This window comes from Pseudophryne corroboree, chromosome 9, assembly GCF_028390025.1.
Source record: "Pseudophryne corroboree isolate aPseCor3 chromosome 9, aPseCor3.hap2, whole genome shotgun sequence".
Lineage (NCBI taxonomy): Eukaryota > Metazoa > Chordata > Amphibia > Anura > Myobatrachidae > Pseudophryne > Pseudophryne corroboree.
The window spans coordinates 399,271,664-399,284,434 of NC_086452.1; the positions used below are offsets into that span (position 1 = coordinate 399,271,664).

The window sequence follows — 12,771 nt, forward strand, 5'->3', positions numbered from 1 at the left end:
CACAAGCAGTGACTGTAGCGCAGTTCTCAAACAATCATGGTATTCACTCACAGACATATTTGTGTACAACTAGATACTACATGATAAGATTCTTTGAGGCTGGGGAGAGTAATTTAATCTGACAGTGTTTTAAAGATAGACCTGTTTTTCCACCTGTGAACCTGGAAAAATGTGCCCTTATCATATTCAATCAAACATGAAAAACAGTGTCTCATTTTCAAAGTGGAAACTTTTTCCCCCCACTGTTCTGTAATAGGCTTGTGATAACTGTATTATGGGCCTAATTCAGGTTGGATCGCAATAAGTGATTCAACCGCATGCGCAAAGATGTGGGCACATGCGCAGCGCCCATCCTGCGCATGCGCCCGCATTTTCTGCGGGGCAGCTGCAGAAAATGCGATCGTCTCTGCCTGTCAATCAGGCAGAGGCGGTCGCGGGGCGGGCAACGCTCCATTTCCAGTGAGGAGACAGATCGTTGCGGGGGCGGCCGAACGGAGTCGTGATCACGGCGGCTCCGTGACATCACACGCAGCCGCCACAATCAGGAAGATGGCGGTGGGTCTCCTGCGTGCGCAGCTAAGCTGCACCGGCAGGTAGCTTCCTTAGTTTCTGCTAACAATCACATCGCAATTTCTGCTTGTTCAATGGTGAAGGCCTCAGTCAGCATGCTGGGCGGTCTTGCCCAGCGATGGCCGGTCTTGCCCAGCGATGGCCGGCCCCCATCATGCAATCCAAAGGATAGCCTGTCCTTACTGAATTAGGCTCCATATTTAAAGACACAGGCATGATACGTAAAGACCATGGGGGGGGGTCATTCAGATCTGATTGCTGCTGTGCATTTTCGCACAACTGGCGATTAGATTCGAACTGCGCATGCGTATGCACCACACCGGCGCATTGCACGGCTGCAATGGGGATCGAGAGTCAGCGACAGGATTGTGCGAAGGATCCATTCGCACGGGCATTCGCAAGGAGATTGATAGGAAGATGGCGTTTGTGGGTGGCAACTGACCATTTTCAGGGAGTGTCCGGGAAAACGCAGACAGGATCAAGCGTTTTCAGGGAGGGTGTCTGACGTCAAATCCGGTCCCAAACAGACTAATGTGATCGCAACGGCTGAGTAAGTCCTGGGCTGCGCAGAGACTGCACAAAATCAGTTTGTGCAGCTCTGCTACACATGCAATCGCACACTTGCACACCAAAAATACACTCCCCCTGTAGGCGGAGACTATCTGATCGCAGGACAGCAAAAATCACTGCCTAGCGAACAGATCTGAATGACCCCCCAGGTCCCATGCAACAATTTTTGCAATATAAAGTGGAATTGGAAGACCCTATGCCAGAGGTCCTCAAACGCGGTCCTCAAGGCACCCCAACGCTTTTAAGTATATCAATGCTTGGTCACAGGTGACTTGATATGCGGTTAAATTACCAGCTGTCTGGATCCTGGCTGTCAGTATACTGATGCCGGAATCCCGACACCCTAGGGGGAATATAATAGTCTGGCTTTGGTCACCACCGGGCCTGAAGCGGGGCGAGTGCAGCGAGCCCGAGTGGGGACACACTACGATTGCTGCGGGATTCTGGCTGCTTGCTTAACGGCGTCGGTCTGCTGAATGCAGGGATCCCATACCATCAGTAGCGGATCTTGCCACGGGCATGCAGGACTTTAGCCCGGGGCGCCGCCTTCCGGAGGGCGACGGCGCCCTCCGGAGGGCGCCGCACCATGGCAAGATCCGCTGCTGCTGTGCCCCCCGATGCCGCTGTGAAGGGAAACTAGACGTGTAGCGTCTAGTTTCCCTTCGTCGGCTGCCCGTTGTAAAGGGAGAGGACCTTTACTGTAATGATGTGCGGTGCGCGTTGATGTCATCGCGCACCGCACAGCAAAGGTCCTCTCCACGAAGGAAAATTAGACGCTTAGCGTCTAATTTTCCTTCGTGGAGAGGACCTTTGTTGTGCGGTGCGCGATGACGTCATTGTGCACCTCACATCCTACTACAGTACATGGGGCGTAACTGACCACGCCCTATGTATGAAGCCACGCCCCCTAATGCCGCCCCGGGCGCAAGAAGACCCGGAACCGGCACTGCATACCGATCCTGGTGACTAATACTGATCCCGGTGACTAATTTAATACCTCAGTCAATTTGATTTAACCATCTAAGCTGAGCCATGGATATACCTAAAACAGGGACCGTTGGGGTACCTTGAGGACCATATTTGAGAACCTCTGCCTATGCACCCACGGAAGAGCAAAGTCAAGGTCTTCAGAACAAACTGACAAATATCACTGGGCCACCCTAAGTACCAAGGGGGTTATTCTGAGTGGGATGCAGATTTTTCTATAGCAGCAAAATCTGTGACCATACTACTCATATGCTGGGTGCCGCCCAGCACATTAATGTCAATTTAATTCAGATTGCATAGAATAGAGGCATGACCGCCATATTCCCTATCACAGGAAATGCAGGCGACGTCATCGGCCGGCCCCGATAACAGCCATGATACACTTGTGTTTCCTGCCCCCCCCCCCCCCCCCCCCGATGCTGCGCCGCCACTCCATTACTATGCGATAGCATCCTTCCTTGCATAGTGAAGGATCAAGCTCATGCACTACAGCGGCTGCGCCCATCTCTGAATAAGGCCCTATGTCCCATAACAAGAGCATGGACTTCAGCTATAGTTAAGCCACAGCTTAAAGGAATTGAATTATCGTCACCTTTACAGCAGTGGTTCCCAAACTGTGTGCCTAGCCAACCTGGGGTGCTGCGAGGCTCTTGCAGGGGTGCTTCAGGTTGGTGGTCCAGAACCAAATCAAATAATTTATGGTCAAAGTGATAGCCAAAACCAGTGCTAGTCACTGCCAATCATAAAACATGTGGACAATCAGAAACACAGCTCTGTCCACCACCACATAACTGAGCCTAAAGGATGATATATAGGCACAATTTGCTTAATTTAATATTTTTTCCCAAAATGTATCAATAAAAAAAAAACTTTAGGCTTATGGGTGCCATGAAAAAAATGCTGATACTCTAAGGCGCCATGATTCAAGAAAGTTTGGGAACCACTGCCTTAGTGATCTGTCAAGGCGCATGACTTTCTTGTCCAAAAGCTGTGGCGGATTGGGTTCGTGTGATGCCAGTCACCATACAGGCAGCGGGATCCCAGCTTTCAGATGGCCGTCGGGGGGAAGGTGAGTGAAACATAGCCCCTTGCGGGCTCACTGCATTCGCCATGCAGCAGGCTTGGTGGCTCGCTGCACTCGCCACAGGTTCTATGCCCACTCTATGGGTGTCGTGGACACCCACGAGTGAGAATAGTCCCTGTTGGTTGGCATGCCGACTGTCGGGCTGTTCACCGTTCAGGTCACATAACTGCATCGGTCACCTAGCTGCATCCCTCTATGGCATGTATTGTATAGTAGTAGTTTCAAATACTTGGCACACTGCACATCATATTCCTACAAAGTACCTGAACGTAAGGGGCTGGCTCAACCTCTTTAAAAAGAAAAAAAAGCATGTGAGACTTTTCAGGCATTTATCAGAACTGAACAGTTTTCTCAAGTTTGTAGATTATTCTTTAATTGTCTTGAAATCCACTGCAAAAGACACTAAAAAATGCCAAAATCTATCTGTAATGCTAAATTAGACATAGCAGCTGTGGACAAGGTGTGGCAAATATTTACTTTATATTTACCCCACTGCCAATGAAAGATAGAAAAAATGTGTTTTCTTAGCGACGACCTTAGATGTGGAGGTTTCAGGGAACTAAAATCTTGAGGTGAAATGGTATGCATCGTAATTTTTAGCAGCACACCAGGTGAAGTAAGAATTCCAGACCCTGTAATAAATCCGTGCAGAAGCCGGTTTGCGGGCCTTTAGCATAGTTTGGATAACCGCCTCAGAGAATCCTTTGGCCCTCAGGAGTGAAGCTTCAAGAGCCATGCCGTAAAAGCCAGTCTGGACAGGTCCGGGTAGACACAAGGGCCCTGAACGAGGAGGTCCGGGTGTTGAGGAAGTAGAAGAGGACACTCGATCGATAGACCCTGCAGGTCTGAGATGCCATCTGGGCCACGCTGGAGCGACTAGAAGTAGTATTCTTCCTTCTTACTTGAACTTCCGTAGTACCCTGGGCAGGAGTGACACTGGAGGGTACACGTATGGCAGCTGAAAGTTCCATGGAACTGCCAGTGCGTCCACGAACGCTGCTTGAGGATCCTTTGTCCTTGATCTGAAGACCGGAACCTTGTGATTGTGTCGAGATTCCATCAGGTCTACATCTGGTAGACTCCACTTGTCCACTAGTCTTCCGGATGAAGACTCCACTTGCCAGCATGTACGTCCTGATGACTGAGGAAATTCGCTTCCCAGTTGAGGACTCAGGGAATGAACACTGCCGATATTGCTGGCAGATGGCGTTCCGTCCAACGAAGGATTTTTGACACTTCCATCATTGCCATGCGGCTTCGAGTGCCGCCTTGATGATTTATGTATGCCACCATGGTGGCGTTGTCTGATTGTACTTGAACAGGCCTGTTCTGTATAAGAGGCAGGGCAAGAGTCAAAGCATTGTTGAACACTGCCCGCAATTCCAGAATGTTTATCAGGAGGAGAGATTCCTCCTTGGTCCACCGACCCTGGAGAAAGTGTTGCTCTAGTACCACGCCCCAACCCCGCAGACTGGCATCTGTAGTCAGTAGAACCCAGTTGGGGATCCAGAAGGGATGGACCCTGCTCAACTGTTGGTCCTGTAGCCACCAGCTCAGTGACAGACGAACCTCCGGAGTCAAGGAGATCATTTGAGACCTGATCCGATGAGGCAGGCCATCCCACTTGGAAAGGATTAACCTCTGAAGAGGGTGGGAATGAAATTGGGCGCACTCTACCATGTCGAAAGCCGACACCATGAAAACTAGTACTTGCATTGCTGAGTGTATCGACACTCTTGGGCGAGAGAAAAAGTATCTGATCCTGTCCTGAAGTTTCAGGTCTTTCTCTGGAGACAGAAACAATCTTTGGTTGTGTATGTCCAGCAGTGCCCCCAGGTGCATCCTGCTCCGAGCAGGGACCAGTGAGGACTTTTTCCAGTTGATGATCCACCCGTGGGCTTGTAGGAATTGGACCGTCAGTTCCAGATGACTGAGGAGAACAGCTTGGGAATTCGCCAGGATCAGCATGTCGTCCAGATACGGCAGGATCCTGATTCCCTGACGGAGGAGAATGGCCGTCATCACAGCCATGACCTTGGTCAAGATCCGAGGGGCCGTGGCCAGTCCAAATGGCAGAGCCCGGAATTGATAATCTAGGTTGCCAATAGCAAACCGCAGATATTGCTGAAGCAATATGGCAATAGGTATATGCAAGTAAGAGTCCTGTATGTCCAGGAATACCATATAATCTCCGGGTTCCATGGCCAGTGTCATTGAGCGCAGCATTTGCATACGGAACTTGGATATCCTCACAAATTTGTTCAGTGATTTGAGGTTAAGTATAGGCCGGAAGGACCCATTGGGTTTCGGGACTAGAAACAGGGTCGCATTGTATCCCCTGCCTCTCTGGGACAGAGGTAGCAGCACCACCACTCCTGTGTCCAGGAGGGATCGCACAACCAGGTGTAGAGCTTGCGCCTTCAATGGATCTGAAGGGATACCCGTTGTGCAAAACTGGCGAGTGGGACGTCTCTTGAAAGAGACTGCGTACCCATGAGAGACAACTTCCCACACCCAGTCATCCGAAGTGGTCTTTAACCAGGCCTGGGTGAACTGCAGAAGTCGGCCTCTCACCCTGGGATCCCCCAGGGGGAGGCCCGCCCTGTCATGTAGCAGGCTTGTCTTGTTTGGAAGCAGGCTGACGGGCAGTCCAGGATTGTTTAGGTATGGGCTTAGTGGTTTTGGAAGCACGAGCCTGTCTCGGGTACGCCTGACCTTTTGCTTTCCTTGGAGGTCGAAAGGAACGAAAAGTGGTACTTTTAGCCTTCGGAGCAGAAGGATTAGTACTTGGGAGAAATGCAGTCTTAGCAGTCGCCAAGTCAGTCACAATCTTGCTCGGATCTTCCCCAAATAGGATGTCTCCCTTAGAAGGGAGCACCTCCAAGGTCTTTTTGGAGTCCAGGTCCACCTTCCAGAACCTCAACCACAGAATTTGGCAAGCCAGTATAGACGTAGTAGACGCCTTGGCCGCCATTACACATGCTTCAGAGGCCACCTCCTTAATATAGTGGGAGGCGGTGGTAATATGAGACAGATATTGTCTGGCAGTGTCACAAATATCCTGAGGTAGCTCTTCCTCTAATGCCTGAGCCCATGCTTCAATTCCTTTTGCGGCCCAGGAGGCTGCTATAGTGGGTCTATGTACAGCACCGGTGAGGGCATAAATAGACTTCAGGCATCCCTCCACATGCTTATCCATCGGTTCCTTCAGTGAGGTGACAGTGGTGACAGGCAGAGTCGATGCCACCACAAGATGGGCGACATGAGAGTCCACCGGCGGTGGATTTTCCCACTTGTTACTCAACTCCACAGGGATAGGATAACGAGCCAGCATCTTCTTAGACAGAGAGAATTTCTTTCCTGGAGAAGACCAGGATTCCTGACGTATGTCGATTAAAAGGTCAGAATGTGGTAAGACTACTTTAGCAACCTTCTGACGTTTGAACTTATCAGGTTTCTTAGACGCAGTAGTGGGATCTACCTCATCATCAATTTGTAGAATCAGCTTAATAGCCTCCACTAGGTCAGGAACATCAACCTGAGTTGTAGGTTCCTCGTCAAAAGCAACTGTATCAGTGTCTGACAGATCAGTATATTTCCCACCCTCATCAGCATTATCTGAAATATTAGTGGATTGAGAGGAGGCAGCGGCCAGCTTAGATGAACCATTGACCCCAGAGGGACGTGGGGTAGACTTTTGTCTCACCAAAGATTGATTTAATGGTTGTATCTGGGTAGACAGAGTGTCCGCCCAGGGCGGATTAACTACAGGGACAATATGTGGCTGCAATGACACAGGAGGTCCCACAGGGGGCGTAAGACGTGTCACAAGCGTATTCAGCATACTTGAGAAAGCTGCCCAAGGTGGCTCCTGATTGGCAACAGGAGCTGCTGGCTGACTGGGAGATGTATGGCACCCAGTACACAAACCATCAGGTACAACTTCCCCCTCAGGTAAATCCTTGGTACAAGCACTGCATGATGCAGAAGCGTCCGCGGATTTCCCGCCCAGTGTGGCAGACATTATAGTGAATGTAGCCGTAGAGCGTAACAGTACAATAAAGCCAGACAAATACAATACCTGCAAATAACCCCCTGATTTATGTGACAGTAAATACAGGACACAGACAGAGAATTAAAGCGGTATGAGGTGACTGAAACAGACAGAAAACACACTAAACAGTATATACTGTGTAGCACTATATATGAGACCCTGACGCACCTAGCCTCCTAGGGTACAGAATACAGTGATAGTTATAGCTGGGATACACAGAGAGTGAAATCCATATAGCAGATGCAAGCACACACAGTCACAATGGTATTACAATGCAGAAATTATTTTAACACACAATAAAACTGCACTGGACTAGTAAATAGATATGTATATGAATATATCACTATACTTGTACTATATATTCCGGTAGAGAGACACTTGTTCTTAACTAACACTGTCTTAAAATGACATGTAGAATACTTAAGTGACTGTATAATCACAGCGCTGAGCAAGCAGGCAGATTTACAGTAGGAGACTTAGCCCTGCAGTCCGGAAGACCAGACGCAGCTACTTGTAGAAGATGGCGCCTAAATCTCTTCCAGGGAGTGAGGGAGAGCGATATGCAGCTCCAGGGCAGGAACACCAGCAGTAGATGGCGCACGGAACTGGGGGAGGGGCTACAGATCAGCGCCTTATCCCCTATGCTGGTCCTCACCACTGGGTACTGTGGAGCCTATGTAAAACGGATTTTTTAAAATCCGACCTGTGCTCCCTGCTCTGGTGGATATAGTGGGGTCCCTGTGCAGTACAGTGTCCACGCCAGCGGCGCAGCACATCTCCTGGGACCACGACTGGAATGCGTTTTACCGGCGGGTCCCACCTGGGGGACCTTCTTACCTCCTCCCTGATATGCAGCCACGTGATCCTGGAGAGCATCAACAGTGGTGTGCCTGTGGACTGGTGCGCCTCCGCTGCAAGTACCTGGGAACTGGTCGCGGGAGCATGCAGCGCTGCTCTGGAGGTGATGGAGCCGCAGCACAGAATGTCATAATGACATAGAAAGTGCTGCGGCCCTTGAAGTCTTCTAAAAAGCTCTTTTCAGGGCTGCTTAGCGCAGCCCCCCTGTTAAGTGACCTGCTATGCAGACACCAACTTACAAACTGAGTTCGAGTGTCCGGAGGCGGGGTTATAAAGGAGACCATGCAATACATCCTGGGAACAGTCAAAGTTTTAGCCTGTTGGTGCCTCTGGATCAAGATCCAACTCTATACCCTGATGTATTCCCTGTGGAAAACAGTGTACCCCGCTACAGAAACATTATTATTATTATTATTATTAAATCCCCAATCCCATGTGTAATTGCAGCTCCGGCAGCCGCTTATCGCGGATTATGCTTAGGGTGTCCGAAGCATAATCAGAGATAAGAGACGGCATTGGGGCGAGGAGCCCACAGCATCGGGGGCTAATAGGATAGCCCCCGGTGATAAAATTACCCCCGGTCAACGGCCGCAAGTAATTGGATACCCCGCTTTGACTGCTCCTTCAGTTATTATGCCTGAGGGTTACAGTAACTTGTGGCACAGACTCAGGACTCCACTCTATATATACAGTAACTTGTATATATAGAGCTCTATATATACAGTAACTTGTATATAACAGAGATAAGAGATGGCCTGAGGTTTACAGTAACTTGTGGCACAGACTCAGGACTCCGCTCTATATATACAGTAGGTTGGGACTTATATACCAAGGTTAAGGATTGTACTATATTTCTATATACTGTAGTACACACGATTTAAGGATAAGATAACTTGTGTGGCAAAATGCCACAGATATGGGTAGTCAGCAACCCTACAAGGTCTCACCACAAATACAGGCTTTGTCGCTTGTCTTTCTTGTACAGGAACAAGGATCTGCTATCTTCTATTCAGCCTTATTATCTAGAGACCTATTTAGGCTGATTACCAGTTCCTTCAATTACTTTTTAAGGGCCGTATTCACGGCCTGATTTGAGGAGAACCGCTCAGTACACATCTCTCATCCCGCTCAGCACAGCGTGATGCAGGCCAATCTAGCACCAGCGATAGCGATGCGCGGGGCTGCGCATCGCTATCACTGTGGGGGGTACACACGGACAGATCATGCTTAAATTCTAAGCAATCTAGTCAGATTGCTTAGATTTTAAGCAGCGATCGCTCCGTGAGTACCCCCCTTTACTCTTCGTTGGGGCATGCTCTTATCAGATCCATTGTCTGGGCAAGAGGATAGCTCTGAGATATAATCCTGCTAAATACAGCTATATGGAATAATACTTTCTGAGGCCCCTACTGCTACCAATGATAAATTATTCCCGTAGGAATAATAATAATAATAATAATAATAATAATAATAAACTCCCAACCTGTTGGCCCTAGGCAAATTCCCCCTCTGCCCCTTATTCAAACGCCATGCAGACACTGGAAATGAACACAGTTGGACTGATTCTGAATTGGAAGTAATGCCGATATTTGATCAATGTTTACGAATTGCACATGCGTATAAGTAGCACATGCGTATAAGTAGCTAAAAAGTCACACAACATATGTGTTCCACTGTGTGTGAGTGTGTCTGTGTGCGACTGTTACACACGGTCTCAAAAATGTATTAGGCATTCCAGGAGGGATAAGAGGCAGCTATTCAGATGCACAGAGATGTGTACGGTCTTATGTGAGTGTTATGGAAGTGTGGTGCAGGTGTGTTGCAAAACTGGTTGCGAACTCAGACCTAGGTGCATTGTCGATGGTGCATCTGATGGTAGCATCTAAAGACGCACAAAGTAGGCATCCCAGTCCTTGCTTATTCCGACACACATATTGCATATTGTACACCAATACACCAGAGGAAGGACTTTCGCTAACATTAGCATAAAGGACACTTGTACACCATATTGTGTACACTTGTACACCAGAGGAAGGATTTATTGTACACTTGTACACCAGAGGAAGGACTTTCGCTAACATTAGCATAAAGGTGCGGACATGACTCCGGCAAAAGACGCTAACGTGGTCACAACAACATCGTGAGATTCTAAATCAGCCGCAGTGTTTGTGGTACAAATCTTCTCAGTCATTTCTGAAGTACAGTACTCCACTCACAACAAATGTTTAACTTTGCTCAGGTGACTGAGCCTGGAGTGTTTTCACACAGAAAGCTGCCCTGTGAGAGGGCTGAGAAGTGCAATTATTTGTTAGACTGTAAAAAATCATCATGTATATTACAAAATACATTTTCCAACTTTCTCAGTTGTAAAGGAGCTGTCCGAGTCCACACAATAATACACAGTTAACATACCGTCTCCTAAACCTATGTAAATGTGCAACAAAGTCCTCTCCCTGTGTTACACAAGAAGTACCTGGTCGTAGGTTACACAGTAATTATTGACCCAGCAAGTTGTAGAGCCGTAGACAACCAATGGATTAGGTACGTTTGTAGAGCAGAAGGTAACCCATGGATTACATACGGTTACACATTCATGGTTTATTTTAAGAAAAACAAAACAAATTGCCACATTTGGCAGATTACTTTTGTTAGCATAAGAACCTGCAGCACTGAGCAAACACAAACATTACAGCTAATACTATCAAGATGTAAAGATATGCCAAGCCAAGCATAACAGAGAAATCCCTGGGACAGGTGAGCTCCTCAACCTCTGCTGACCTCAAAAGAAACCTGTGTTTTTATATATACAATACATGTGCGTGTGTGTGTGTGTGTGTGTGTGTGTGTGTTACATATATATGTATATATGCCTTTCTACCTGTATGTCTGTCTGTTTTTACCCAGTTTTGTTCTATTACTGTTGTTCTAATGTTCTAATTGTAAAGTGCAACGGAATATGCTGCGCTATATAAGAAACTGTTTATATATATATATATATATATATATATACATACACACCCACACACACAGTATGTATATACATATATATATATATATATATATATATACACACATACATAAATATCTAGCTCTATCCCTATATATATATATATATATATATATATATATATATACATACATACATACATACACAGTATATGTATTACCTATAGTCATTTTACCTACTTGCGCACAATGGTGAAGGCTTAAGCCTGAGATTTTGGGTCCATCCATCCTTTAGCCATATAGCAGGCAGCTGGTAGTGGGATCCAAAGGGGATTCCCACTTCCAGGGCAGTGATGTACTCTACTTCTCACCAGCATGGATATTACATTCCACTTCTCCCTTATCTCTCCATGAAACATCTCTCTTTCACCCCCTCCCTCTCTTCTCTGAGGTGCTTGCTCTGTTCAAGTCATCGCACACTGGGACAAAATCAGCATATTAAACAGGGGACAGCTTCATTCATTCTCGCAGACCCTGAAGCCCAGCATTAACAAGCAATCACACACTGACTATATAATAATAAAGGTGCTGCAGCAGCACATGGAATCAGAACAGTCAGGCACTAATCTGGTATCAGGCTCTCATGCAGCTGCATCGGGACTAACAGCAGTTGGGTTTCCAAGATCATTCAGCAGCAGCAGCAGCAGCAGCAGCAGCAGCAAGAAGACCGATCCAGATGAATTTAATGAATGAAACAATGTGTCCCAGGTTATGAGATGGATACAGAAACACCTGCTTACCAGACTTGACCAACATGGCTCTGTGCATCCCAGTCCCTGCAGAATCAGGCACTCTCACCCGGTCAAACCACTTCTGTGACATGATGACTGCAACCCCCCTTCTGTGCTTCCCCCACCCCGCACTGTGGACCACTTCTTCTGCCTGCCCCCAGCCCCTGCAGCCCTGTGTGTAGCCTGGAGAACTGCAGAGCTCTCACTTGTGCAAGATGTTTTGTGTGAGAGAGCAGGCAGTCACCTGACTGTGGTACTGTATAGCCTGAGCCCTCCCCTGCTGCCAGCATTCAGCTACAACAAAACCATTTCCCCAGGACTCTGCAATATTGCAGGATTACAAGCCCACACAACGTGTAGATCATTGCATCCTTCCAGCTCTGTGTTGCCACTTTCCTACAATTTATAGCACAAGAAGCATAAGAAGTCTGCACAGTGTGCAGAGCATTGCATGCTTTCAGCTCAGTGCTGCTACTTTCTAATGATTCATATTGCTGGAATATAAGGCGACAGCGCATTGCGCAGATCATTGCATCCCTCTATTTCTGTGTTGCCTCTTTCTATCATTCGTATCGCAGGAGTAGTCATACGGTAGCCCTAAAAACTGATACATACTGCCACTGGCGTATATATCTATAATGGGTGCAGGGCACACGGGACTGGCCCACAGGGGTACAGGGGAAACCACCGGTGGGCCCCACTGCCTGCCCCCCCTTCCCCTCTAGGGATCAAAGTTCCAGACTGTGCACTTCAATGATACATTACATGCAGGGCCGATGCAAGGTTTCTCAGCACCCTAGGCAAATTTTGCCCGCTACAGTACACTATGCCAGGACTCATAGCCCGGTATGTGTAACACATACGTTGGTTTTACAATCGCCCTGCTGTCAGTGTGTGAGGCCGTGTGCCAT

At 47.9% G+C, this 12,771-nt stretch overlaps 1 protein-coding gene across 3 annotated transcripts in view; it reads right to left on the reverse strand.

The window, feature by feature from the left end:
• The window catches only part of FAM107A (family with sequence similarity 107 member A), a 555,305-nt gene that overhangs the window by 130,198 nt on the left and 412,336 nt on the right, over positions 1 to 12,771 (reverse strand). The window contains exon 1 of one of the 3 annotated variants that reach the window (XM_063940887.1): positions 11,870 to 11,996. The exons of 1 other annotated variant lie outside the window; for it this stretch is intronic. In XM_063940887.1, coding sequence (XP_063796957.1) covers positions 11,870 to 11,951 — 82 coding nt within the window. In that variant the 5' untranslated portion in view covers positions 11,952 to 11,996. Of the gene's footprint in view, positions 1 to 11,309; positions 11,482 to 11,869; positions 11,997 to 12,771 lie in introns of those variants that run through there. One more of the 3 variants, XM_063940888.1, reaches the window with a different exon arrangement.